The following is a 27,176-nucleotide window of genomic DNA, read 5'->3' as shown; positions in this document are numbered from 1 at the left end:
ATAGTCCCCCTAGTATAACTGTAAATATGGAAGATGGCACTATCTTCTTCTTGTAGCATTGCATGGCCGACTATAAGATCCAATTCTAAGATATCTGAGCAATTTTAGTTTTTTATTTGAGATAATGAAAAACTGTCAGAAGTAACCTTCACTATTTAAAACAAAATGTATATGATTATTCTTTGTTGCCGGGGGTTTTTGAGGACCTCAGTAAATTAATATCTTCCTGTGTTGTTAATTTTTTAAAATCAATATTCCCTTTGGTCTATAGATAAGCTAAGAAAGCTTTTGCCTTTCCAATCTCAATTCAAACTTCTTCTCTGGTTAAATATACGATGGTCAGTACATCTTTTGCGGAGAGAACATTATACGCAGGTAGTCGTTATTTCTTTTGTTTTTTGTTTTGTAGCTTTAGGTGCATAAAATAGCTTTAATATTCCGAATGTTATGTCGCCTGATTGAGAGCTTAGACCGTTGAAGCTCTCTGCTAATCTACTGTACGGGCTCTACGACTAATTTGAAATTCTCCACATAAATATATTCAAAATCACCAAATCATAATTATTATTTCACCAAACAACACCATTGGCAACGTCAACCACAGTTGTTCGAACTGGGCAGCACTGTTCATACTTGTCAAACAGATTATTCTACGTCAGTGAATATACATTCAGATTTTTTCACTGTTTTCCACTTCGAAGTTGTTGCAATCGTTGCAAATTTTACATTTCTTGCGAAAAAACGATAATCGAAAGCCACAATTATGTGATACAAATACAATTTAGTTAAAACTTTAGGAATTGCAACATATTTTGCAGGTGGAAAAGCATTTTAATGTAAAAGTAGGATGAGTTGAAAACTTTATGGATTTGGCAAATTGAAAGAAAGAAAAAGTGAAGTAAAACTAAAAAATAATACTTGAAAGTTGTAAATTGGGTTGGCATTGACTGGTGTGTCATCGGCAACAACGCAGTAAAGGTAAAGTAGATTTACGATGGAACAACAGCACCTACAACTTGAATAGAACAACAACCATTGCTATGGGCAGACTCTAACAAAGAAGTTGTTGTTGTTGTTAAGTTCCAAACGAGACATATATCTGGTGGTTAGTGATGGAGGTTGGCTTGCCCCTTTAGAAGCAACATTAACTTTTGGTCTCACTTTCCATTAATTTGTACACTTTACACACAGCCACACTTGCTGCGACATATAAGTTAATGGCAAACACCACATTTCAAGTGGGGGCGGGGAGTTCAAAACGAAAGCAGAGCAAAATACATGCAACACGAATTAACAAACAAAAATATTCAAACATAAATGTTACCCACACAAGGAAATTGCGGATATTTACATGGATCTAGTGGTTGTGTTGAGAACAAAACGTAATGAAGTAAATAAACAACCGCTCGATCGACTGAGCGATAGAATTAAATTCGCAACAATCGAAAGCAAACTCACACACAAAACAGTTCGTTTGAATTCGAGTGAATGCTCGACGCTGCGATTCGTGCCATATGTGAACAACACTACTAATTTATCGCTGATCTAGTGAAACTATGATACTACTACGGGGAAACACATATATATTGCTTGTACATGTAAATTTCATTTATCACAAAGCAGCAGCCACTGGAATAGTAACTAAGAACCACGTAATTGAAAAGTAAACTAAGAAAATGTGTTGTAAGTAATCAAAATTTAGAAATTCCAAAAGACTGCACACAACATTAACAATACGAATAAATGGAATAAATGTATTCACAATGTGGTTGTTATGGACGTAATGGAGTGGCATAATTGAATTGACGTTGCACACGCCACAATGCAACAAGTGTTCTTCTGTAATGTAAATCTGCAAATGGCAGAGTTCAATGTCAATCGATTTTTCTATAAACTTTTATTTTAGTTGCAACAATTGATGCATTACATACTACGTATATGTTCCCTTTACAGGAATTTGAAGTAATGTGGGAATTAGCAGATGTCATGTCATATATGTATTTTTAAAATCTCCCACGACTATAGACATATTAGAATATACTAGTAAAAATCCACTCAACTGATTTTATGTACTTTGAAATCTTATTTGCATATTTTATATTTGCATTATTACATATATGTTTTATAATTAATTACTTTATTATTACAGGTTTACCACAAATATAAATCACTCAACAACAAGCATCACATTTAATTTCCTTGGAAATTTTATTCAACAATTGGAAAGATAATAAAAATAGCAAATGAAAAATGGATACAGCCGATGCTTTGATGGAGGAGAAGAAATTGCTGGCGGAAGGGAAATATCGTAATTATATGTCAAATATTGATAAAGCGTTACGAAACTTTGAATATTCAAGCGAATGGGCTGACCTTATATCGGCGCTTGGCAAGCTTAGCAAGGTAACATAATGTGAACATACGCTGATTGTATTACATAAGTCATAATATTTGGTCAAACGTCAATTTCAAATGTATTAAAGAGGAAGTCATATGTAAACAATGCAATGCGTTGCAAATATTTATTTGCTTGACAGTAGGCTGAAGGTATTGTACAAATTAAATGTAGATAAATGTGCTGATAATTTACAACTGACTCATATACAGTTATTTATTTATATACATAACGATAATAAGTAGCAATATTGATAATAAAACGTGCTTCACGAAAACATGAAATATATTACATTGCTTTTGTGACTTCCCCCTTTAATGACAAATAGCCTCAAACTATATCTCATTTTGCTGGATGAGTAATAAATTTTAACGCATAACAACTGATGGTTAAATATATCATACATGCTGCTAGTTATATATTAAATACAAGTATATTACTAAGATATTTTTAATTGACAAGACACGGTAAACTGACTGATCAGAATCAAGATCTTTTTATATCCTTTTGGGCTATAATACACATGTACAGAACATTAAAGCTTCGATGCAGCCGATGTTAACGGTTTTTCTTGTTTGTGATAAAGTATGGTCAGTGTAAATTAATTACTAAACCACATACTCATATAAATAGAAGTCGAAATTATTTATCTACACTGACGCATCAGAGCTATAAATAAAAATCCTGAATAAATATTAATTGATACAAATTAAATGTATTATTTATTATTGACTGATAGTATTATGAGTAAAACTCATTTCTTCAAATTTGCATGGCTTACAACATCGGGTCACTGAAACTGCTACATCTTATCAGTTCACAAGTTTAACGTTACTTTGTATTGCCAAACAGCTACTGCAGACGATAAAGAATTTCGTTGTTTTAAAGTAAATTTGGTAATTTACGAAAATGGGTGGTGATAAGTGAGAAAAAATCAGAAAAACAAGTTAAAGGTCAGCAAAATGCTGTTACTAAGCATACATGGACACGTCGGTTCATTATTCGAGCTGTTGAAATAAACACATATAGACACACATACTGAAAACTGATAAAAATGTATGTGCGCTTTGCTGTGGTTTCTTATTATTATTATTATTATTTTTTTTTTTTTCAAATCAACGATAATTGTTTTATAATTACAAATGTGGACATACATATGTGCATATAAATTACCCGTATGGTGTTATAATTTTTGAACTTGGTAATTTTATCAGACATTCAACTACAATATTCTATATATTTTTTATGTACATTTCCCTGCAGGCAATATCCGGCAATACACAATATCAAGTAATTCCGCGTCGCATAAAAATCTCAAAACGTTTGGCGCAATGCATGCATCCAGCACTGCCATCTGGTGTGCATTTAAAAGCACTGGAGACCTACGATGTTATCTTCGGCAAAACGGGCGCAGAGCGTTTGGCGCAAGAGCTTTTCATATACAGGTTCGAGGCATTGACTTTACATCATACAAAATATTATTATTCTTTTTATTTTTTTACATTTCAATTCTTTCTTACTTTCCACCAGTGCCGGCCTCTTCCCACTACTCGGCTATGCGGCAATGAATGTGCGTCCTGCACTATTAGGCATTTATGAAACCTACTTTGTGCCACTGGGCGATAAGTTACGCCCAGCGCTTAGTGGTTTCCTCAGCGGTGTACTGCCCGGCTATGAGAATGGCTTGGATCATTTCGATCGCACGAATTCCTTACTTACGCAAGTTTGCACTGCTGTCAATCCGACACACTTTTACACTGTGCTCTGGGAATGTATGGCGACAAATGCTTCAATACGCTTGCCTGCGGTCACCTATCTACTCGAGCACTTCAACAAACGCTTGAGCATGCAGGAGCAAGTATTTATTATGGGACACAATCGTGATATTATGATGTCCGGCCTATGCGCTTGCCTCAATGATAGCGTTATTTTAGTACAACGTAATACATTAGAATTTCTACTACTCGGCTTTCCCATGCATACCATCTACCTAACCGAAGCGGATCTCATCAAATTGGTTACGAATGGTTTGAATACAATTTTACGACGTGATATGTCACTGAATCGCCGCTTATATTCTTGGTTGCTTGGCAGTGAGGTGGCTAAGAATTCACCTACTTATGACACAACTTCACTAGATGGCGCGCCCGCAGAGACGGAAACATATTTTGAGAAGCATTCGAAACATATTGTCATAAAATCTTTGATATGTACGCTGAAATTCAGTTTGGAGAGCAACCCAGTGGATGTGAAGCCATATCGTATAATGGTTTCACTCTTGGATAAAGCGGAAATTGGTAGCGCTGTGCTGGATCATGTGCTCTGCGATATTATACGCACCATGTCGTTGTCGAGCAGCAGCAATTCGGAGGTGGTGAAGTCGGCCAATCTACTATTTGCCACATTCGACCCAGTTTATATTTGGAGTTTTATGACGAGCATGTATGACAAGTCGTGCAAGAAGGTGAGAAGGTGTAAATGAGACTGATTGTTCAAAAAACCTGCTCGGTTTATAAGTTATATTCAACCTAACCTATATTTTAATATTCGCTATTTTTTAGACCAACAAATTCATGACTCGCTCACAATCGAGAGGAAAATTATCACGTAGCATTTCGCGCAGCAGCAATGAAACGAAATTTCAATGTGAAGTCGGCTCTGGCGATCCTAGTCTGGTCGAAATATGCTATCTTACCGAATTTTTACTAGAAACCATCTCCTTGGAAATGTACAATGAAACGACGCGCATTTATTTGCCAAAAGTATTTCTAGCTATCACACAGATGCTCACCATACATCTAGACAATATAAGTAGTGATGAAGTAAATGCTTCACTGAAGCTATGCATGAAAATTGTTTCACGCGTGCAGCCGATGATTACGTAAGTTACATTTCTATAACCTAAAAAATATGCATATATTTCAAAATATTTTTAACATTTTATGCACATCTCTTTATACAGTAGCCCCATAAAGCTCGTGCCACGCACCAATCACGGCTACTACTCATCCTCCGATGAAAAAGCTAGTAATGCCAATAAAAGCGTACTGAAGAATACATCAATTGCGCAAGTTGCTGGCGCTATGTATGCGCTAGAGAAGAGCAAATCCGATTCGAAGTTAAACCATTTTTCGGGTGACGACAGCAATGGCATGTCACAGCATGGCAAAAATAAGGGCGTTTATGCTTATACCGAGCCGCCAATGCGACGCTCGAACTCCAATCAGCATATGGAGCGTAAAAGTCCAAAGAAGAAGAAGGCCAAATCCACATCAAAGCTATCAGAACTGGATAAAGAGGTTTGAAATGCACCAAATTATGAACGAATATTTATAAATTAAAGTAAATTTTCTTTTTCCACTCACACACACAGATTTGCCCCGACACTGGACAAATTATCGAGCCACAATCCTCCTCCGACTTGGATACGCCATTGAGCATTAAAAAATTAAAATCGAAAGCCACAAAACCATATATGCGCATACGCACCAGTCCCAAGAAGACACGTCCCAAGGACATCGCACTCACCGGACCCAAATCACTCGATCCAGCTTTACTGAAAACCCAGGATGAAACCGACGATTTGCCAAAGAGCGCACCAGCCACCGAGCAGTTAGCCAAAGATCGTGTGGAGGAATTGATTTTCGACTATAACGAAGCTAATGCTAACAACGAAGAAGAATTCTCAATACTAGAAAAATGCATTAGACAATATGAGATTTTCTTCGAACTCTATTTGACACGTCACGTTTTGCAAATTAAACGCGCCACTGCAGTGGACGAGGAGAAATGTCGCATTAAAGTCGAAGTAGAACGTGAACAGCCGCTTAGTGTGGAGCATATTTTTCAAAATGAGCAGATCTATGAAGACGCAAGCCCTGAACGGCTCGTAGAAATCGAACGACTCTTTGACACGCTGCGCGTTAATGTAATGAGTCGTTCCAAACAGCTGCATAGCTTACTAAATCGCTCGTTGGGACAGACTAAAGCCACAACTGCAGGCACCGGCACTGATTCAACCACCAGCGATGCGAGCGATGAGGGCGATGAGACGCAAGTGACATGCGATGACAGAACCGAACGACGCATACAAACGCTAATGGATTTACGTGTATCGAATAGTTTGCGTAGCGCTATAAAATTGGCAGCAAATTTGCTCGTAGAAATGTCCACATTCCCCAATTGCAATAAGAATATTGTGTTGGATAAGAATGACAAAGAGATACCGAGTTGGTTGAAGGTTCTCTGCCTGGTCACGGCGTATACGCAAAGCGATAAAGAAATGCAGATAGCTGCGATCACGACGCTCTTCGATTTAATTAGGTATGTGAAGTATAATATACAAAAAAAAAAAAAAAATATAAATTTTTACTTTTCCAGCCTACTCAAGTCTCAAATCGAACACACCACCAGCCCCGGCGTGACCTTTGTGGTAATGCTGCCACTGCTCAAATTCGGTCACGTCAGCTATATTGAACATAAAACGCGCATTTTTCAGCTGATCACCTCCGTGTTGTGGAATTACTTGGGTGAACCGGGCGTTGATCCGGCGCAGATCACCTCGTTGCTCTATCAGCTGCATAATTGCTTGGAGAGCGGCCTGGTGGAGACCATCATCGGCAATCGTATGTATGCGCATAGCATGCATCAACAATTTGCCGCCGCCGATGCCTTGGCAGCTGCCAGCTGGGGCGAACAATACAGTAGTATGTTGCCGCAAACTGCGCTACGTAATTACCGTTACGATCGCGCGCGTGATGTGCAATTGGTGTGCGCTTCACCCGCGCGTCCAGTGGCGCGCGCTGCCATTGAGCAGCTAAAAGAGAGTGAATCGAAGAGTTTTCGCAAGTTTGAGCTCCTCTGGCATTTGGGGCGTGACAAACAGCCCTCCAAGGGTTTCGAAAAAACGCTGTTAAAAGTGTTGGATACTCTGGCGCTGCCGCAATATATGTCTGTGCGCACTTGTGTCACCAAATGGCTACAGTCCGCTTTGCTGCGTGGTGATTTGCCGCGTCTCATTAAGCCGCTCTACAAAATACTACTTGGTCCACAGACGAAACGTATTGGCATTATGCATTTGCACGTGCTGGAACAGGAACGCAGCGAAGAAGGTAACGGGCAAACAAAGGCGAGCGACAAGCTACAGTTGGGCGGCGCGCAGAGCGACAATTCGCTGGAACGTGATATTTATGCCATCAGTTCTGAGTATGGCAATATCAAGTATCACATGGACACCTCGAGCCACAAGAAACGCAGTCCAATACGTAGTTTCCACAAGAAGATTTTCGGTGTAGCTTTGAGTAGCAAAAATAAAACATCGAATTTTTTGAGCGACAAAACGCCCACACAAACTATAGCTGCTGCAGAACTACCAGACGCCACCATAGGGCTCATAGTCAATCCGCTAGATAATTCGCCGGATTTCGATGATGCTGAAGACAATGAGACAGAGTGCGAAATGCACGAGTTGACTTCGAAAAGTGATGCACATTCCATAACAAAGCCAGCAGAGCAGTCACAAAGTGTGAAGAGCGCAGTTGAGGATGACGATGCCGCCGAAGAGGAGGACGATGATAAGGAAGAGTTGGACGCGCATGACTTCGAACACGACTACACGGATGACTCGGAGAGCAGCATGTTCGATTCTGAATCGGAAAATCGCGAAACAAGCGTAGAGAAGGACGACAGCCTGACGATCAGCTCCAGTGTTGGTGTCGTTGGTAATGGCAATACAACTGTTGGCGGCAATCTCAAACGTTTCGTCGGCGACTGCGAACGCGTAACTGAGTTGTTGTCACAACACGAACGCACGAAGAATCGCAAAACGTATCGGCTAACGCGTGAGAAAACGCCTGGTGATTCGAGCTTAGCTTCGGTCACGTCAACTACAGACGAACATTCTTCATTGGGCGCGCCAACACAAATTTCTGGTATACTGGATGACTCGGCGCATGCAGCTGATGAATATTTCAGCACCAATAATGGCAGCGCCAACGATACCGCAGCTGCAGAGACAACACTCAAAGATTTAGGAGCGCAAATGTCCGCGCAGCCAATTGATACACCGCCACAAACACAGCAGCAAAGTAACGCGGGCAGCGGCAAGCATAAGCGCGCACATGGCACAACAAAATTGAATAAGAAAAAACATGGCGCGGGCAAAAAGTCACCCGGCAGCAGTGATAAGAAACGCATGAGCTGCATTTCGAAGACTTCAACGGATAGCAACAACAGTTACTCTGGACTGGCCGGACCGCACAGTCTGCAGGAGGAGCCCATTACATGCAATTCACTGCAAAGCGACGACGATGATGAGGAGCTGTACGAGTCGCGCTCACAATCCAATTCGCTCACAACCGCGTCCACTATAAATGTTGAGGATAAACGGCGCACGCTCAGTTTGGAGACAAGTCAGAAGCCCAGCCAACCGAAATCCGAATGGGCACTTACACAGGAAACACTGGAAAAGAGCAAACAGAATTTGCAGATTTTACGTCAAAATGCCGCCGCCGCACAACAGCAGCAACAGAATGGCAACGGTGGCGGCGATGGTGGTAGTAAGCGTTCATCAATGAAGAGCGGCAATTCAAGCATAAGCGCGGGTGATATATCCGCCCGCCTGGTCACCGACCAAATGCCCAGCTACTATCAGCATATGCTCATCTACGCCAGTGGCGCTTACGACACAAAACAAACGTTGTACGCATTCCAAACGCTACGCAACATCATCACCTGTGACACGCGCACTTTTCTCTGTCTGTCGATCACCACCTCCGTGGCCAGTGGCACATTGAAACAGCTGCTGATACGTCATCGCAAATGCATGCAGGGCAAAGGCTTTACGGGCAGCATCAATAACACCGAGTACGCGCAAAGCTATCGCGCCTGCATGCATCTAGAGGTGTTGGTCACAATCTGTCTCTATTATGCGCGCGGTTTCTTTCATCATGAAGCGCGTTATGCAGATAGCGCCGCCGACGCTCCCAACGCCGAAGATGTAATGGGCAACTGTCGCGTGCAGTTGGAGAGCGTTGAGCTGCTCTCACTTATATGCGCTGAGCTAATAGATATCGTGCGCGGCATGGGCAAGGGGCTGGCATATTACATCGCCGACCTGATGGCGCGTTGCAAACTACAAAAAGTGATACTACATTGTCTCAACGCATCGGTGAGCATGTTTAGCGGCCAACAGCGTCAGCAGAAATCACGCGCGTCAGATACGCTGCCTGCGCGCATACTGAATTTCAACAATCCCCAAGATGATCAATTGCATGCTGAATCGCTGCAATTACAGCTGCTACGCCTACTCATGTCTGTGATAAAACTTGAATATGAAGTACAGCTGCTGAAACAAGAGAGCAATGGCGCTAACGCAAACGGCGCTGGTAGCAGCAAGGAAGACACCTCGGGCAATATATCACCGACGCGTCTGTCCAACATTGGCGGCGAAGCAAGCGTCACAAATGTCAAATACTTGCCCAGTTGTTTGATCAGTCAGCAGCCGATGTTTCTCGCCGCGGTGCTAAGTGCGCTACAGAATGATCAGTTGCGGCATTTACACCGCAACTGGACCGATTTGGTGACTGCATCGTTGAATTGTTTCAGCTGCGGCTCGCTTACAAACATCGTCATCAGCGTCGTACATCAGCTTTGTCACAATATTGATCGTATAGCGAAATTGTCGTTGAAGGAGCAGAGCGGCTTTCCACCAGACTACGTAGTCTCACAGCTAGAAGCCATCACTATACTCTGTCACTATTGTCTGCTCGACAACACACAACAGACCACGCTCTCACATCTCTTCAATCAGGCCTACCCACAGACCAGCGTCTCAGCGCAGAGCTCCAATACCGGCCAATTGCTCAACAGCATTGTACATTCATTCCTGTCCAGCGCTGCTGCGGCCGCCGCCGCCACATCACAATCCTCGGAGGCGCAGGCGCCACGCAATCCACAGTTGCTAGCTGCGCGCAATGCCGTGCTTTCACATCTCTCGCGTATCGTTACCAGCGTTGCGGCCGTCTGGGATAGTGAATTGGGTCAAGTGCGTCCGGTGAAGCAACAGCTAATGGAATTCCTATCGCCGGTGTCGTTGCATCATGGCGCCAACTTCCTTGCTGCTGTCGCAGTTACCTGGCAAGAGCGCGGTGAAGCGTACGCCAAGCGCGCCAAACCACTCTCTTCACTCAGCATACCCGAACAGTATCTACGCAATTCGGCGCCACAGGCATGCGCCGAGCAATTGAGTCTCGTTACGCTTGTCTCCAGCATACGCGTTATGCCGATGGACTCATTCGTACAAACACTACATCAAGTGGTGCGCAATCCGCCGCCCATACATCGACCACCCGTGCACCTCACCATCGAAGTGAGCGCTTTAGAATTATTCTATTTTTACATGAAGTCCGCGCCTGCGCCACAACTTGGCGATTCGTGGAGCTCTCTATTGGCGCTACTGCGCGATTGTCTCAACCTCACGCCAGCAGCACAATTTGTATTGCTGATGTTGCTCAATGAATTTGTGCAACGTTGTCCGCAAATGCCGTTTCCCGACAAAAAAGACATACGTGACATGCATGACGTCACCGCGCGGCTGGTCGACTCGCTGTCGAATGTGGCCGGTTCTTGTTTGGAACAAACCACTTGGTTGCGCCGTAACCTCGCTGTCAAAGAGGACATCTCGCCAATCACCTCAGAGGGTAGTCTACGCGATAGCATCGGTGGTCAGCAGCAACAGTATGCCGTGCAAGCGCAAAGCGTTTTAGCGGCTACCTTAGCTAATTTGCTGGATGTCGCGTATGGCTCGCAGGAGAAGGATAAGGTAGTGAATATAATAACAACGTTGTTGTACAACATTACGCCATATCTGAAAAATCACACAGCGCGCAATGTGCCCTCCTTCTATGCCTGCTCCAGTCTTTTGGCAAGCCTCAGTGGCTATCAGTATACACGCAAGGCGTGGCGCAAGGACATGCTCGATCTGTTGCTGGATAATACCTTTTTCCAGTTAGATATTTCCTGTCTGAGTTTCTGGAAGCAAATTATGGACAGTCTCATGACTTACGACAATACAACATTCCGCGAACTGATGAGCCGCGTCTCTCTAACGCAAACCGGCAGTTTAAATATCTTCACGTCGCGCGAGCAGGAGTATGAGCAGCGCTCAATGTTGTTGAAACGTTTGGCATTTGTGATATTCTGCAGTGAATTCGATCAGTACCACAAGTATATGCCCGAAATACAAGGTCAGTTGATATTAAGTAAAAGTCGCATTAATGTATTGTCTACCTTTAGGGTGCTTTCGAAGGGTGGAAATTTTAGAGAAAGTTTATTTAGCACCTAAATTTAGGCAATGCATATTTTTTTGAGATCATATTTAAAATATTGCCTACATTTAGGCGATTTGTAAAAGTATATTAGATATATTCATTCAAATTCGCGATGTATTTTATTAAATAGTATTTGATAGGGACTAAAAACAAATATGAAAATGAAAACGAATTCGAAGACTAGTGTGACATTGATTTTATTGTTCCCCAAACCCCTTAGATTATGAATTTCCAATTTCACAAAATTCATCTCTTCCACAGAACAACTGGCGAACAGCTTACGCCTACTTTCCATGGTGCCATCCGTGCAGGCAGCCGTTTTTCTTTGCTTCCGTGTACTCCTGCTACGCATGTCAGCTGATCACGTGACATCCTTGTGGCCCATTATAATTGCCGAGATGGTGCATGTGTTCTTGGCTATGGAGCAAGAGTTGAAATCCGATGGCGAGGACTTGAGGTGAGTTTTTCTCGGTAAAATAAAAAGAATCAGTTTAATTATTGTTGTTTCACGATACAACCGACAGTCAACAAATGCGTTTACTCTCTGGCATGGACGTTTCGTGGTCATCAAATTCCTCCAGCAATGGTTTGAGTTCACAAAATCAGGTGACACACTGGCGCTCAGTGCAGCTGGAAGCGTCGAAGCTGCTTGAATTAGGCTGTGTGCTGCCGGCGACCAATTTGCCACATTTCCAAATGTACCGTTGGGCTTTCGTGGGCACCGAATTCGATGTGCACGAGGAGGTGCCGATTATGAATGGCAGCAGTGATGAGCTGATGACAACAGCCACATTGCCAACGACAATCTATGTGCCGCACATACGACGCATCGGACGATTGATGGACATGAAGTATGCAGTACATTCGCCGGTAAGTATCGAAAAGTCACTTGGTGATTATAACTTTTAATTTATTTATTTTTTCTTGCAACGTAGACCAACAATGTAAAACGTGGCCGCCATCTAATGCTCACCTTCCAGCAAATCCATTCGCTGCAAGATCTATACGGTTTCTTCTCAACACTGAGCGTCAATTGTCCCAATCCACACAACCACGCTGATATCGACAAGGAGGTGGCCAGCTGTTTGGCCGAAATTGAGGATGTGCTAGCTAAGGATTTTCTTGAGAAGATGCCGACCAGCACAACGCCTAGGTGAAAATTAGTGACGGCGATCCGTGAAGTTGCCGGCGAACTGGAGTCGAGCGGTAGCGCTTTCAGCAGTCGCGTCACAGCGGCTTGTCACTTCAAACTATTGCATTATCACCAGCAACAACAACAGCAGCACCAACAGTCGACGCATGCAGAGACGAGCTACACGCTCGGCATTAATCACAGCACCACAACAACTACAACTAAAAAAAGTAATTTCCCATTCTATGTTTGAGTAAAGTAAAGGCCAGCAACAGGTGAAAAAGTGGAAAACCTAGAACCTAGTGCTAGAATAACGGTGAATTTGCGTTAAGTAGTGCGAGAGGGCATAAATGTATTAGATCAAGCGAAGCGGACCACACTTTTAATGACTTTTAAGCTTAATGGCTATAAGGAAACAAAGAAAGAAAGAAAGGAAAATAACACACACACACACACTAATTATACCTACCAATATTAACGCCCTGTATTTATATAATTAATTACTATTAGCTAATATGCAAAAAGAAAGAAAAAAATATTATAAAAGATGCGATAAATGGCGTATTTGCGCATGCGCTGCATTATTATGATATCCTTATACATACCTACATTAATTAATTGCATACATATAAAGAAAAAAATATATATAATACATACACACATACATGCATAGAGTGTTGTTTCGAGTTTTTGCTCAGCAGTGTAAAATTGTTGGCAAAGCAAAGACCACAGCTTACTATTTGAATGATAGAATTTTAAACGAAGAGAAAATGATGAAACAGAAAATCAGAAAAATGTAATGACGGTAGAGAAGATGATTATGATGATGAAAAAGATATGAATAAAGATGATGACGATTAAGAAAATTGAAAAAAAAGATGAGGATGATGAAAATAGAGAACAAAGAGACGATGAAAAAGAAGAAAATGATGATGTTAATGAAACGTGTACAATAAAGTAGCTGAAAGACGGATGGTGTCAATGTTGGTGTTGGTGTTGGCGGTGAAGTTTGCAATGAATCACAAATATAAACAAAAACAAACAAAGCATGCATTCAATACAGCCCCTCACCACCCCATTGCCTCATCAATTGTCACTGTGTGCAATTATGTTTGTTAAATAAAAACTTTGTGTATTCAATTGACTTTAGTCTGCGCTATTATGTGGACTGTAAGGGGTGCCGTGGCTGTGGGAGTTTCTAGCAAGTGCATGTGAATATCGTTGACCGCTCAATGTGGTACTGTTAACCTTTGCCATCTACAATAATAAGACAATACTAACACATATACGCTGCGTAGGCGTGAATTTATTTACTGCAGAGTATTGTATCAACGAAATGAATGCAACAAATATTATATGTATGTGTGCGCGAGTGAGTATTTCATTCTTGTTGGGTATATGAGATTATTACATAATAATGTAATTAATTTGTGGATTATGTTATTTGGATTAAACTTTTTCATTTCGAATGCACATTTTGGTATCGAAATAGATTTCAATTTTCTTCGGACTTATTCAGTGTTCCAATATGGTTTGAAAAGTTCTTTTAGCTTCAAAAAATTATGATTTTGACAACCAAGTAGTCCGCAAGCCGAAACTAATTTGATTTCATTTAGTTTTATTATTACATTAATGCTATAATGTGCGTGTCTAAGATTATTTAAGGGGCTTGAAATAAAAAATATGTACAGTTACAGAATTATATATGTACATGTAGTTAAAAAAAACGGGAAAAAAAATTTTAAAAAATTTGGAATACTTTAATCTCGTAGCCGTTCTTCTTAAAATTATTTCAAATCCAAAAACAAAAAAAAAATATTACTATAGATAAATACAGGTAATGATCGAAGAACTAGTCAAAATTTTGATTTTTGACAAAATTGCAGCTTCACAAAAAAAGTCGCCGTTTGTGAAAAAATATACACTTATTATAATATATACACAACGAAATTATTATAAAAAATATTCCTTCAATCATTACTTGACAAATTTATTTAACAAGGTTGTATGTAAATTTCAAGTCGATCGGTCGAAGTTTTCCTCACCGACTTCGAGGAAAACTTCGTGCTGTGGGAGCCGATTACACTAAGTTAAAAAATTCGTACGAAATCCATACATAAAAAAACTTTTTGCCGGATTACCCTCAAATTTTTGGAGCACATTCTCAAATATACATACATATATGTATGTACATTCAATAATGTATATGCAAAAGAAAAATCGAGTTTTTGAAATTCCCAACTGGATATAACATAAATACACCTAGACGAATCCGAAAACTAGGTGATCTACTACTCGGTCACAACAGCTTTTGATTTACAAACGAGAGCTAAGGAGTCTATAGACCGTCTCAGCGAGTCAAGGTAGTAAATAATATGACCCTAAACTAGCCGCACACTTATAAATTAAATCAAATTGTGATCGGCTGACGGCAGCTAAGACAACTCGGTCAAAGTGAGATATATTTAATAGAGCAGGAGAGAGATATGTTCTCGATATTGGATTGGCGAACAGATTTTGTTCTTTTATAATTAATCTTCAACTAATGTTTGACATTTCTCTCCAGTAGCTGGGGGAGAGGTAGTATAGGCAAGAGGACTTGCATAATTCGTACGTATAGATTAAAATATGCTACAGTTTATAGATCGGGATATTCTCTATAATAAATATCTATCATGTATCTTACTGTGTCAGCAGCTTCCGAAAGGAAGGAAGCCTAGTAAAATGGGCGAATATTGTTAGAATCGCCAACGGCTATCTCAAGCAACGATCAGTGTTGCTAAAATGAGTAGAATAACAATGTGAAATCCCCTTAGGGTACAAAGGCGGGTTCGAATTTGAAATTCTCTCAAATTATGAAAAATAGGTGGTAAGAAGTAGGAAATTGTACATGAGCTTCGCGGTAAAAAGTTTCTCGTCTGTTGAATACCTTTGGAAAAAGTCGAAACAATAAATACATATGGCAGTTGAAAACTCAAAATTGTATTCGAATATATTGTAGAGCTTGGCGCCGCCCACGTTACGTCTTGTTTATCTGTTTTTAGACGAATTTCCAAATTATTACACATTTAAGGCAAATTAACGAAGTAAAGCGCATACTGAAAGCGTGTATGTGATTATCACCCAATTAGTTGAAATCCAGAACAAAGCAGAATCTAGGCTTACGACACGAAACCACTAGTTTGGAAACGGTTTAAATATTTAAAATTATACTGGTTGTAAACCTACGCCCAAAAATTCATATTTTAATAGAAAATCTGGTAAATAACCACCGCCTTTGGCTTATCTTGCTTCAGCAATTAATACGATTGTGTTTTGTATATATTATGTAGACATACATACATATACATATGTATATGCATATAAATATTTCACATCGGGTACACTAATAAGGCTTCACAGCGCATCATTTATTTTGTATGTTTTCTCGCTTTTCCGCTTAAAAGCGATTAAAAAGAAGATGCTTTAGCGAATAATTTCATAGACGTTGCTAGCGAAGGTTAACCGCTGATGAAGTCACAACGAGTACACCCTGTAAAAAGTGTAAAGAATTTGCATAGTGAGTCAGCATCGATGGCGACTGCGAAACTGCGTGAATTTCGCTTTAACCGTACAACATCTGGAAAGCGAGAACAATACACCAAGATAAGCTTTGATAGCAGCCAGCAAAAACGAAAGCGATTGAGCAAAGCTAGAGAGCAGTGGTTTGCAAATAGTTTAAGCTGCAGAAATATTTATTATTTAAATGTTTTATTGGAAATAATGCATAAATGTTTTTGTGTTTTGCGGTTTTTTGGAATTTTTTATTTACCTCGAATTTTTTAGGATTGCTTGGGAAGTCACAGCTACTCTATTAATGTTAGGGCACAATCCAATTTTATTAAACAAATATATGCTTATCGTTTACGAACTGTAAATTATGCAAAGAACGAGACAGTAACCCTTATTTTTTTTTTTTTTTTAGAAAAAGTATTGGTTTCGAAAAAGAGCGTATATGTATATAGAATTGTACATAAGATGCAAATGTTGTTTTGTTTTGAATGCCACGTTAGCTTCAGCTACATCTTAAAGGGTGTGTCGAAGTGGTCTAATCGGGGTTGTCTTCTTAAGGGGTTATATTCACTTGTACGTCAGAAAAAACTCGTTGGTTTTAAGAGGCATTTTATTTAAAAATTAAATTTAAAAAATGTAAATTTACAGACTTTAATGTGCTTTAATAATCGGCGTTTAATTTTGAAGAAATTTGGATTTCCTTGATCCCGTAGCCGATCTCCAGGAGGACCACCGAAAAAAGTTGTCTGGCGACGATGAAGGTTTTTATGCTTAAAATCTCTCAAATTCAAAAACCAAAAAAATATATGGTATATATAATTACTACATATGAGTACAGGTAATGATCGAAGGAGTAGTCAACATTTTGAATTTTGACAAAAATTATGGTTTCCCAAAAAAAATTACACTTCAGAGTGACTTGATTAAATCGAAAATCATCAAAAATCGTATCTATTCAATCATTACCTGACAAATACATATATGTAATAAGGTCGTGCGAAAATTTCAACTCGATTGATCCAGCTATTTTGGAGAAATTTTTCTCACCGACTCTGAAAACAGCGTTTCGACAAAAACGCGTTTGAAATTTTGGAAGCCGATACACTAAGTTGAAAAATTCTTATAAATACGCTCATATCTCCGAAACGTTTGGAAAATATTCTTAAATATATGCACTTTCGATATGTATATATATACAAAAACAAAAATCGAGTTTTGAAATTCACAATAGCGCTCAAAGAGTATACAATAGGAAATATAGAAATGTAAGAAGATAAAATATAATAGGGGATTATAGGGTTCTCCCTTATAAAATTTGGCAGCTTAACCACGAAATGACGTTTATGAGTTCCCATGAGCTGTTCTAAACCATTCTTACTCAAAAAGACGTGCAAATTGTGGAAGTTTAGTCCATACTTTCAAGTTACTCTTCCTAGCGCGTGCAGAATATCATTTTTCAGAACTCTCAGACTCTCCGCTTTACTATTCGTGAGACCTGGGTGGATTCTGCAAATCATCAGTTTAACAAGTTTTGTTAGAAGATTCTGTATGAAGTTGAGAGGAAAAATTGAAGCAACATGAAAGTGAAGAAATAACACACTTTCAATTTTTGTGATCTCTGACAAAAGTAAGGAAGCTACCGTTAATAATCTACCAAACAACCAAAATAAATTGTCGTCCATATACAATATAGGGTATTTTTCCGAAATTTGGAGAAATTCTTAAACCAAATAATAATGACTAAATGTTTCGATCACTGTGAGTAAAATTATCGGAACGAGCTCGGAATTGCAGTGAGATTTTTATACCACTAAAACAACAATAGCAATCACGTAAGAGCATCGCACAATGACAAGAATTTAGAATTAGGCTTGCACCGCGACCTAGGGTAAATTGTGCCCTCTCCTCCATTACATGTATTCCCAAAGGCCTAGCACCCTGCCGAACTACAGAAACCTGCTAGGTGCTATTGAGGTAATGTGATTGCTGTCCACATAAATGGAAACGAGAGCCTTGAGCCTGTGTCTACAAATTGCTGTCCAATCTAGAATCAGGTGTTCGAATATTTCCGGCTCCCCGTTGCAGAATCGGCAGTTTCCACAAGAAGCTATGTGCATATTGGACAGGTGTTTTTTGAGCCTGTAATTTCCAGTGTAGAGCGCGATTAGGAGCCGGAATTTGTCTCCGGGGAGGTTCATCATAGCTTTGAAACTAGCTAGGTTGTACACTCCCAATAGCAGCTTGCTGCCAGTGACTTCCACTCTCTCATCCATGCGGAGCAGCTCCTTCATTGTATGGGACCGCACCACGATGCGTGATTCCGGCCCCATCATCTTAGAAACACCAGCAGAGCGAGCGACTCGTTGCCGGCTACCGCTTTATGCCCCAGCACCCAGATCAGGTAACACGCACAATGACAAACCGCAATGCAACTTGTGTCACCCTTTATCTTTTGAAATGATCATCGTTATACGATCACACATCTAAAATAGAGAGCTTACGCCGCTTCTAGAGCTCAAGTTCTGAGCACATATCCATACATACATATGTAGTTAAACACCAGCACTGGCATTGCTCATTCGTGCTCACAAGCATTGATTCCAAACACGACAACCACCTTGGCGATCACGCTCAGCCGCCACAGTGATCAGTCTCTGTTGTGAACGCGAACGTGTATGGATCGTTTAGAGAAACGCGCGTCTAACCGATATAAGTGTGAAGTGCCCTTTTTTTATTGTCATACATGCAAACATTTTTGAGTGAAAATTAGAAAAAATTGTTTGTAGAAAACTTTGTTGTTCTATTGAAAACCAGTTTTTGTAAATACAAGTGCGAAGATGGCCAAATACGTTACGGACAAAGCGTTATTCAATGTCAGCCTGCGTAATGCCTGCTTGAGCATATCGATATTCTTTCTCGTCATGCTGGTGCTGGGCGTCATAGCGCGACCGAGTTGTAAGTGAAAAATTAAATGGAATCGAACGAAATCGAAAATCACAAAATAATAGAAGTAAATAATAAAAATAAATGTAGAAAAAATAAACAGAAATTACTGAGCTGCTTGAGCTTCCAAAGGGCCCGAAAACAAAAGCGATAGGTTTCGAATTTAATTACTTGAGTAAATTGTAAAACAAAAAGCAAAAACGTCATTCTCGACTCCCTTATAATACCCTTCACAAATACAAAAGCATACATACAAGATAATGATTTTGTTCGTTCAGTTTGTATGGCAGCTACATGCTATAGTGGTCCGATATCGGCGGTTTCGAAAAATTAGCAGCCTCTTAGGGAGAAAAAGACATATGCAAAATTTCAGTTGAATATTTCAGAAACTAAGGGACTAGACTAGACAGACGGTCAGCCGGACATGACTGACTCAACTAGTTACGCTGATCATTTATATATACATTACAACATTTCCGATGTTCCCTGGCAAACTGAAAATACAATTTTCATGATATAAACATCAAAAAATAGCTAAAAATCAAATAAATGTCGAACCACAAACCGCTGGAGGGAGCTGCGGTGACTCTGTTCTGCTTTCGGTTTCACTATATTTTATTGTATTTTCTTTTTGGCGCATTTTAGTCACTTTGTCTACAAAAACAAACAGCAATCAATGTGTCGTGGGTGCTGTGAGGCACATTTTCAAATTCTCGTTATTTTTATACACTTTGTGAAAATCGTGTATTATTAATTGTTTCGCATTTCTGTTTATTGCCTTCGTCTGTTTTGTTGACATCATTTTGCTCAGAGATCTTATTGTTGTTTATTTTTGGTTTTGCTTGATCTCATTATGCATTTGTTGTTTAAATTGTTTAATGACTAATTTTGTAGCGTAACTTTTTTGTTTGCTGACACACAACAGGTTTGTCAAATTTTGGATCTTACTTTTAAATGCAACGGTATTTAAATATACTGGTTTAATTCCAAATAAAGTTTTCGAATAGGTTTCATAAAATATATGTACTACTAGAGAAATGTTAACCTCAAAATATATGGAGACTGTTTCCACTTTTATAAATTGTGTTGAAACCAATCGTTTTAGATAACTGTACAATTTTTAGTCGAATTTATCTTCTTATTTATGACGTGTGGGTTGATATTGTTAACCATCGGAGATTATAAGCCTCCCCAGAGACCCCAGACTCAAGAAGCAACTGTCCAATATGGGCATAGCCTCTTGTGCAAACTGTCGGATTTGCGACATGAAACCAAAAACTCTTGAGCACCTGATTTTAGATTGCACAGCAATCTGTAGACGCAGGTTTAGGGCCTTTGAATACATACATAAATATGTATATCCGAATAAGCAACACATCTCCTCAAAAGTTTCTGGAATACATCAGAGTGCTAGGCTTTTGGTGAGTACGTGTGAGTGAGGGGAGGGCACAATGGTCCCTATTTGTGATTTCTAATTTAAAACCGCTCAGAAAATATTAATAACGGAGGTCTGACATTTTTATATGGTGTTGTTTATATAGCTTTCCATGCTATTATTGTCAAATTTTATTTCTCTGGACTAAATTGCACAGGCAATGAGTTAGTAAAATTCTCTCAAAAAACAAAAAGAAAAACACTCCATACGATGGAATATTTAATTAATATTTGCTGTATAGCCAATATATAGTTAACAGTTAGTTTAGTTTAGAAAATGTTTAAGATCCAAGATTGTAGAAGATCCAATACTTAAATAGTCGAAATTTTACACTTTAAACTTTGGGAAGGATCTAACAGTGAAGATCTTAAAAATACCTCACTTTATCTCTGAGATAATCGATTACTTGGCTATGGGAAACTAGAACCGTTTAGAAGTAATGTATTTATATAGAATAAATGAGAAGAAGTATTTTTTTAGGATAAACCGCTCAGCTAACATCTGTACATAGATATGCTAATTAATAAAATTTGTTTTTTTTTTTTGCTTAAATTTCAGATTTGCAAAGAAGTTCTTCACTTGTAGAATTCATTATTGAGCTGCTCGCCAATTTGGCGCTGCTATTCGGTGTTTTACGGGTAAGTGGTGTACATTTTTTAGGTATAAGAATAAGTAAAAAACGCTATCCTAATTTCTGAACAAAAATTAATTACAGAGCAACGCTTGGCTGGTCTTGGCTTGGCTTGTCGTCGCCGTGCTGTTCTTCATACATTGGCCCATCGCTGTTTTGGGTGTAATTTTCAATTATGGCGACTATCGCGCAGCTGCTTACTTCGATAATGTATTTCTCATACTATTCGAATATATACTGGCTTTGGGTAAATAAATAATGAAATACATACATATGTATATAATATATATTGAACAGACTGAAGGTTAGACTTCGAGAGAAATTTGAGTACTACAAATTGGTATAACAAGCATAATAAATACAAATGCAGTTATTGTTGACTAAAACCATTTTTTTTTTCTTCCCCACATTTTCAATTAATCATTATCAAAAATTTATTTTTTTGTTTCAGTGATTTTCGGCTACTGCTCATATCTTGTCTACTCCTACTTCCATCAATTGCGGAATAGTCAGTCATCGACACCACATGGCGTTGTCGTGTAAATACATAATATACCTATGTACTTAGCCATATACTATGCTACATGCATATACATACATAAATGCATTATGAGTACAAAATCGAAAACACCAAAATAAGTTTTTTTGTTTTTGTTTTAATTTTACGGCGGCAATGTGTAGCCACCTTAATGCAGTAAGCATATTTTATGTATGCATTTTTAAATTATTATCATATGATTATATATAATTGTCTACTTATATATACAATATATATTATAAAAACAAAAAATATTTTTTAAAATTGTATTTACAAAAATTTGTTAACATTATTATTTTTTTAAATCAGTCTTATACAAATAGATATTTACGTATGTACATCTATATTTATATATGTAGGTATGTATGTATTACTGCTGAAACTTATTTATTGCCTAATTAATATGTTAATTTCCTCGCCATCGCTTAAGCAGACTACGTCGCAGCCATTCTCTACTTTATATTTTCTAATTCTTTACATTTTTAATTCAGCGTTAAAACAAATAAATAAAAGCGAAAAATACCAGTACTAGTTTGTTTTTCTTAAATTTGTCGATTTTTGGTCAATTGTTCATATATGGGAGCTTGAAAATGCGGGCGCGCCACAACTACAAATGTGATGACGGCATTTCGGCCAGCAAGCTCTGTCATCGTTGACATTAGCAATACAACACAAAAAAGAAAAAATTATATATGTATATAAATATAAAAAAATAAAATAAAAACCACAAACACGAAAAACAAACAACATAACCAGAAACAAAAAAAGAAAATAAAAACCAAAACATATCTAAACAAAACGAACACCGAGTACGGACTTACGAATTTTTATTGTTTTATGTATCATTATGAAAATGCATATACATATGTATTTTCAAAAATAAATTTTTTGCTCGACACAATAAACTTTGATTCATGACATCATTGGAATTTGAAAAATTAGAAACTTAAAGAGCAGCAAAAACACATTCAATTTACTTGAAATCGTTTTTCGGTAAATTGGTTTTTAATACACTGAACAGGATATACTAAGTTTGGCACGATGTTTGTCAAATCCAAAAGGAAACGGCAGAGTCCCTATAGAGTATATAAATATGTATGTAAGTATGTAGGTACTATATAAATTATCAGCGTGACCAGCTAAGTCGATTTAGCCATGTCTTACCGTCTGTCCGTCCGTCTTTCCCTCAATTTTTGAGATATTGATCTGAAATTTTAGACCAGTCCTAGTCATACCAAGAAGCTGCTCATTTGACGGAATGGCCGATACCACTATAGCATATAGCTAGAGCATGGATTTTTGCCTATGGCAATGATGCCATACAAACTGACCAACCAAAGTTCTTGTAAGGAATCTTTTGTATTTGTATTATAGCTTCGATGCAACCGAATTTAAAAGTTTTTTCTCCTTTTTTTTTGAACTCGAAATAAATTTATTTCCACATCAGGTCTCTTTTTTAACAAATCGTTTTGAAGAGCAGGAAAAAAAGTCCTAATACTACTAGCATGGAAACAAAACATACTTTAGACCAAAAAAAAAGCAAGTTTTGCAGCATCAAAATCAGGCATATCAATTCATTTCACTAATGACAAGTTGATCGAAACAGCTACGAAATATACTATAATATATCAATTGAATTCTGATCAATCAACAGCTAGTAGTTAAATATAAACATTACCCAAATGATATCGCTTGTTTACTGACCTTCTTAGATAAATTTGTAGATAATGGTCCATGGAATAGATTTTTGATAAAGATTTCGATTTTTAAGGCTTCAGAGTGCCTTTTCTACAAAAATCTACTATTTTTTGGTAAGCCGCCATATTGTCAAAAATCAACATTTGACTAGTCCTTTGATCATTATCTGTACTCATCTATTCTAATAAATATTTTTTGGTTTTTGGTGGTTCCTTTTTCAGTGGTTCTTGTGGAGATCGACTGCGGCATCAAGAAAAACCAAATTTTTTCAAAATTAAGCGCCGATTATTAAAGCATATTAAAGTCTGTAGATTTATATTATTTCAATTTATTTATTAAATAAAATTACTCTTGAAAAAATATCACAGAAAACGTGTGTTTTCTGACTTGCAAATGAACATTAAGGGTTTCCTCGTGCAAAAAACGGTTCATTTTCACTCTTTTTTTTCATATAAAAAATTAAATATTTTATTCAAACTTTTTATTATTCCAAAGATACGTATTTTACAAAGATTTTGGAAAATTTTAAAATTCAAAAAAATTCGGTAAAACAGGTGCCTCCGCGTTAACAGCAAAACTTCTTACAGGAAAAGTAAAAACAAAAAAATAAATGTTTTAATCAATACCATAAACTAAGTATTGGACGAATCATAAAATCATAAAAAGAAAAAAATTTATTTGTGGCAGACGATTATACAAAAAAAATACAACTTTTAAATGACTATATAGCTGACCTCGAGCGCGCAGTTTTCAAGGTTGTAGCTCCAAAACTATTACTCGCATCAACTTGAGAATTTAGGATAACATTATAGAGATTAATTTAAAGCTGTGAAACCCATGTTTAAAGGTTTAAAGTGTCATGGGGTTATAGTCAGAGAAGTAATTTTATAAAAATTCTTAATCTGACTAAGCTGTTCGGTATATTTCAGAATAATCAAAGTCTGATATTCAGTATTTTTATCAACTCTACATGCATCTGATATAACCCAGACAGTTCAGTGAGGCACGCTATTCAATTCTCGCCATTTTTGAATACCAAGATTTTTAATACAAGTGTTTTATAGGTTATGTTAAAGTTCGATTTTCAAAGCAGCACGTGTAGACGATAAATCAGCACTTTTAATATATACAGCACACATTCCAAGAAGGCATATGCCATATTTCATTTACTCATATAATAAAAAAAACACTCTTTTCACATCAAAAACGTAAACAATTACTCACTCTCAATCTAATAAGACCAAAAAAACCGAATACAAACATATGATCGAAAACATATGACTGGTGTTCAAATTATCACAACACTGTTGTAAGAAAGCTAAGTGAAAAAGAAATTATAATAAAAAAGAATAATAACAAAAGTGAAATTGTGCAGGAAATTCCTCACAAAAATACGAAAATACACAACTGGATTGGAACGTCATCGAACAGCAGGAGCATGGAATTGTCTACCGATAAGGTATTTGACTGTGGCAGCGAATGTGAACGTGAGAAGAAGCACGACATGATGTTGAATTTGAGTTTAAACGACCAAAAAAGCGAGAATCTCTTTGCGGGCTGTAAGTAGTTGATGGTGAATTGTGAATTTAAAATTACGTAAATAATCAAATTTATACATAGCCGACCAGACGCCGACACCAACACGCCTGATACGTAATTGTGAAGAAGTGGGACTCTTCGAAGATCTACGTCATGTCAATCCCTTCGAGGAGACCTTTCGACGCGCTTGCGAGCAACATAATGGACAGACACCGATACGCCAACTCGATTCAGTGGAGATGCACGCCGACGAAGATTCACTACACACACCGCAAGTGTATCCACATCTGGAAGCGATACAGAGTTGTGAAATGCTTAGCAAACCGCTGGACAGTCCCACTTCGGCAACGGTTACGCTGGACGTACCCGTCGTGGATGAGATACTTAACGCGGCGACGGACACTTACAAAATCGGTACGTCACGACAGAACTCAAACAATTCGACCACATCTTCGGGGGGATATGGCAAAATTTATAAATATCGCACAATCGCTGAAAAACCAGCACCTGAAGTACAAAGCGATACACGCATGCCATATATACAACTACCAACAACAGCGATACAGTTCATACAACCACAGTTGATTACATTGACGTTCCCCGAGAGCAATGCAAACAAAACGCTGAGCAATAATTTAGAAGTAAAACCAGCGGGTGCCTTAGCGACGAATGCAATACCCATACAGACGGTTAAGCCCTTCATAATGCCAAAATTAGCACCTGCGCCAACAACTGCCAACACAAAGAAAGCAACAACAACAACGCAACTGCCACCGTTGAACACAAAAACTTCCGCCACCACCACAACTGCAACACTTGCCGCTAGCGTTGCAACACAACCCACGTCGACACAACATGAACCAAGTAGCGCCAGCCTCACACCCACCTCGCAATTGCCCATCAAGGAGCGTCTCAAGGCCATACTAAGTCTTGGCAATAAAACACACACGGCGACGCCTATGCCAGTGTCTAAAACCAGTAGTAGCACACGACGTGCGCGCGGTGCGGCAACCGGCGCTTGTAAATATGATGAGGATTGCATGGTGCGTCGACGTGCGGCAGCAACGCGTTATCGCAACAAGATGCGTAACGAACATAAAGATTTGCGGCGACGCAACGGTGAACTGCAAGCGGAAAATGATAAGTTGCGTGCGCGCATCAAACAACTGGAGCAGGAGCTGAGTAAAAGTCAACAACAACAACAGCAGCAGCAAATATTGCAGGCAACAAACGGTAAGTTGCAGTTTTATTATTTTACACCCTGTATAGGGCGCATTAAGTTAGCCAAGAAGTTTGTAACAACCTAAGAAAAACATCGCAGACCCTAAAAATATATCTATAAATGCTCAGCGTGACAAGCCGAGTCTATTTACTCATGTCCGCCTGTCTGTACGCGTACTAGTCGCTAAGTTTTTGAGATATCGCACTGAAATTTTGCACACATCCTTTTCTATCGAAGAAACTGCTTATTTGTCGGAACCGCCGTTATCGGACTACTATAGCATATAACTGCAATACAAACTGAACGATCGAAATCACGTTCTTATATGGAAAACTTTTTTATTTGAGAAGATTATCTTCACAAAAGTTGTACAAATAAACCGCTTAAAATCAGATTCTTGTATGAAAAGTATGAAAGTTATAATACCTTTGATAACTACGGTGCAATCAAAGTTAACGTTTTGTCTTCATTTCTCAGTGAAATTAATAAATGAAAATGTTAAATTTCAGGTGGTTTACAAACGGTGCCGGCGCAAGTACAAATACCACCATCAACATTGCATCTGGTAATGAATATACCAACAATGGTTGTGCCGTCAGCCGGACAACCATCACTGGTGCAACCCATAACATATCGTGTGGAGAAGAAATAAATGTTTTAAGTTTATGAAACTGGAAAATGCCTTACAAGTCTTCCGAAAATAGTGAAACTAGTTTACAAATAGAATTGTATTAGCACAAAGTGCCTCTGTTATAAATATCT

The 27,176-nt window shown here is 38.6% G+C and overlaps 3 protein-coding genes and 2 long non-coding RNA genes across 5 annotated transcripts; 4 read left to right on the top strand and 1 right to left on the bottom strand.

The window, feature by feature from the left end:
• The first annotated feature begins 666 nt into the window (after window positions 1-666).
• LOC106621608 (protein DOP1 homolog) lies at window positions 667-13,982 on the top strand. The gene is made up of 11 exons (XM_070108415.1): window positions 667-978; window positions 2,150-2,403; window positions 3,659-3,840; window positions 3,926-4,859; window positions 4,957-5,276; window positions 5,358-5,694; window positions 5,769-6,718; window positions 6,776-11,640; window positions 11,986-12,181; window positions 12,249-12,594; window positions 12,660-13,982. Exons 2-11 carry the CDS (start codon window positions 2,251-2,253, stop codon window positions 12,879-12,881), a joined length of 8,505 nt encoding a protein of 2,834 aa, XP_069964516.1. The 5' UTR covers window positions 667-978; window positions 2,150-2,250; the 3' UTR covers window positions 12,882-13,982.
• Window positions 13,983-15,459: 1,477 nt separating this feature from the next.
• Window positions 15,460-16,627, top strand: LOC138856962 (uncharacterized). The gene is made up of 2 exons (XR_011395927.1): window positions 15,460-16,116; window positions 16,189-16,627. It is a non-coding gene; the product is annotated as an uncharacterized lncRNA (long non-coding RNA).
• Window positions 16,628-19,045: 2,418 nt separating this feature from the next.
• Window positions 19,046-22,483, top strand: LOC138857031 (uncharacterized). The gene is made up of 4 exons (XM_070108417.1): window positions 19,046-19,363; window positions 21,345-21,424; window positions 21,502-21,664; window positions 21,869-22,483. The coding sequence occupies exons 1-4, from the start codon at window positions 19,246-19,248 to the stop codon at window positions 21,958-21,960; spliced, it is 453 nt and encodes a 150-aa protein (XP_069964518.1). The 5' UTR covers window positions 19,046-19,245; the 3' UTR covers window positions 21,961-22,483.
• Window positions 22,456-24,176, bottom strand: LOC118682885 (uncharacterized). The gene is made up of 2 exons (XR_004978659.2): window positions 23,660-24,176; window positions 22,456-22,598 (listed from the first exon to the last, which is right to left on the bottom strand). It is a non-coding gene; the product is annotated as an uncharacterized lncRNA (long non-coding RNA).
• Window positions 24,177-24,855: 679 nt separating this feature from the next.
• Window positions 24,856-27,173, top strand: Atf-2 (Activating transcription factor-2). The gene is made up of 3 exons (XM_036372821.2): window positions 24,856-25,212; window positions 25,274-26,425; window positions 26,924-27,173. The coding sequence occupies exons 1-3, from the start codon at window positions 25,092-25,094 to the stop codon at window positions 27,064-27,066; spliced, it is 1,416 nt and encodes a 471-aa protein (XP_036228714.1). The 5' UTR covers window positions 24,856-25,091; the 3' UTR covers window positions 27,067-27,173.
• The last annotated feature ends 3 nt before the right edge of the window (window positions 27,174-27,176 follow it).

Source organism: Bactrocera oleae, chromosome 4 (assembly GCF_042242935.1).
Source record: "Bactrocera oleae isolate idBacOlea1 chromosome 4, idBacOlea1, whole genome shotgun sequence".
NCBI classification, from domain to species: domain Eukaryota; kingdom Metazoa; phylum Arthropoda; class Insecta; order Diptera; family Tephritidae; genus Bactrocera; species Bactrocera oleae.
This window is presented reverse-complemented; position numbering and strand designations above follow the sequence as displayed.

Excerpts from the sequence above, each read along its gene's own strand:
- LOC106621608 (XM_070108415.1), top strand. The coding sequence starts at position 2,251 with ATGGATACAGCCGATGCTTTGATGGAGGAGAAGAAATTGCTGGCGGAA. Across the intron at positions 5,695-5,768 it reads TATCAGAACTGGATAAAGAG|ATTTGCCCCGACACTGGACA; the intron begins GTTTGAAATGCA and ends TCACACACACAG. Across the intron at positions 6,719-6,775 it reads ACGCTCTTCGATTTAATTAG|CCTACTCAAGTCTCAAATCG; the intron begins GTATGTGAAGTA and ends TTACTTTTCCAG.
- LOC138857031 (XM_070108417.1), top strand. The coding sequence starts at position 19,246 with ATGGCCAAATACGTTACGGACAAAGCGTTATTCAATGTCAGCCTGCGT. Across the intron at positions 19,364-21,344 it reads CGTCATAGCGCGACCGAGTT|ATTTGCAAAGAAGTTCTTCA; the intron begins GTAAGTGAAAAA and ends CTTAAATTTCAG. Across the intron at positions 21,425-21,501 it reads TGCTATTCGGTGTTTTACGG|AGCAACGCTTGGCTGGTCTT; the intron begins GTAAGTGGTGTA and ends AATTAATTACAG.
- Atf-2 (XM_036372821.2), top strand. The coding sequence starts at position 25,092 with ATGGAATTGTCTACCGATAAGGTATTTGACTGTGGCAGCGAATGTGAA. Across the intron at positions 25,213-25,273 it reads CGAGAATCTCTTTGCGGGCT|CCGACCAGACGCCGACACCA; the intron begins GTAAGTAGTTGA and ends ATTTATACATAG. Across the intron at positions 26,426-26,923 it reads AATATTGCAGGCAACAAACG|GTGGTTTACAAACGGTGCCG; the intron begins GTAAGTTGCAGT and ends GTTAAATTTCAG.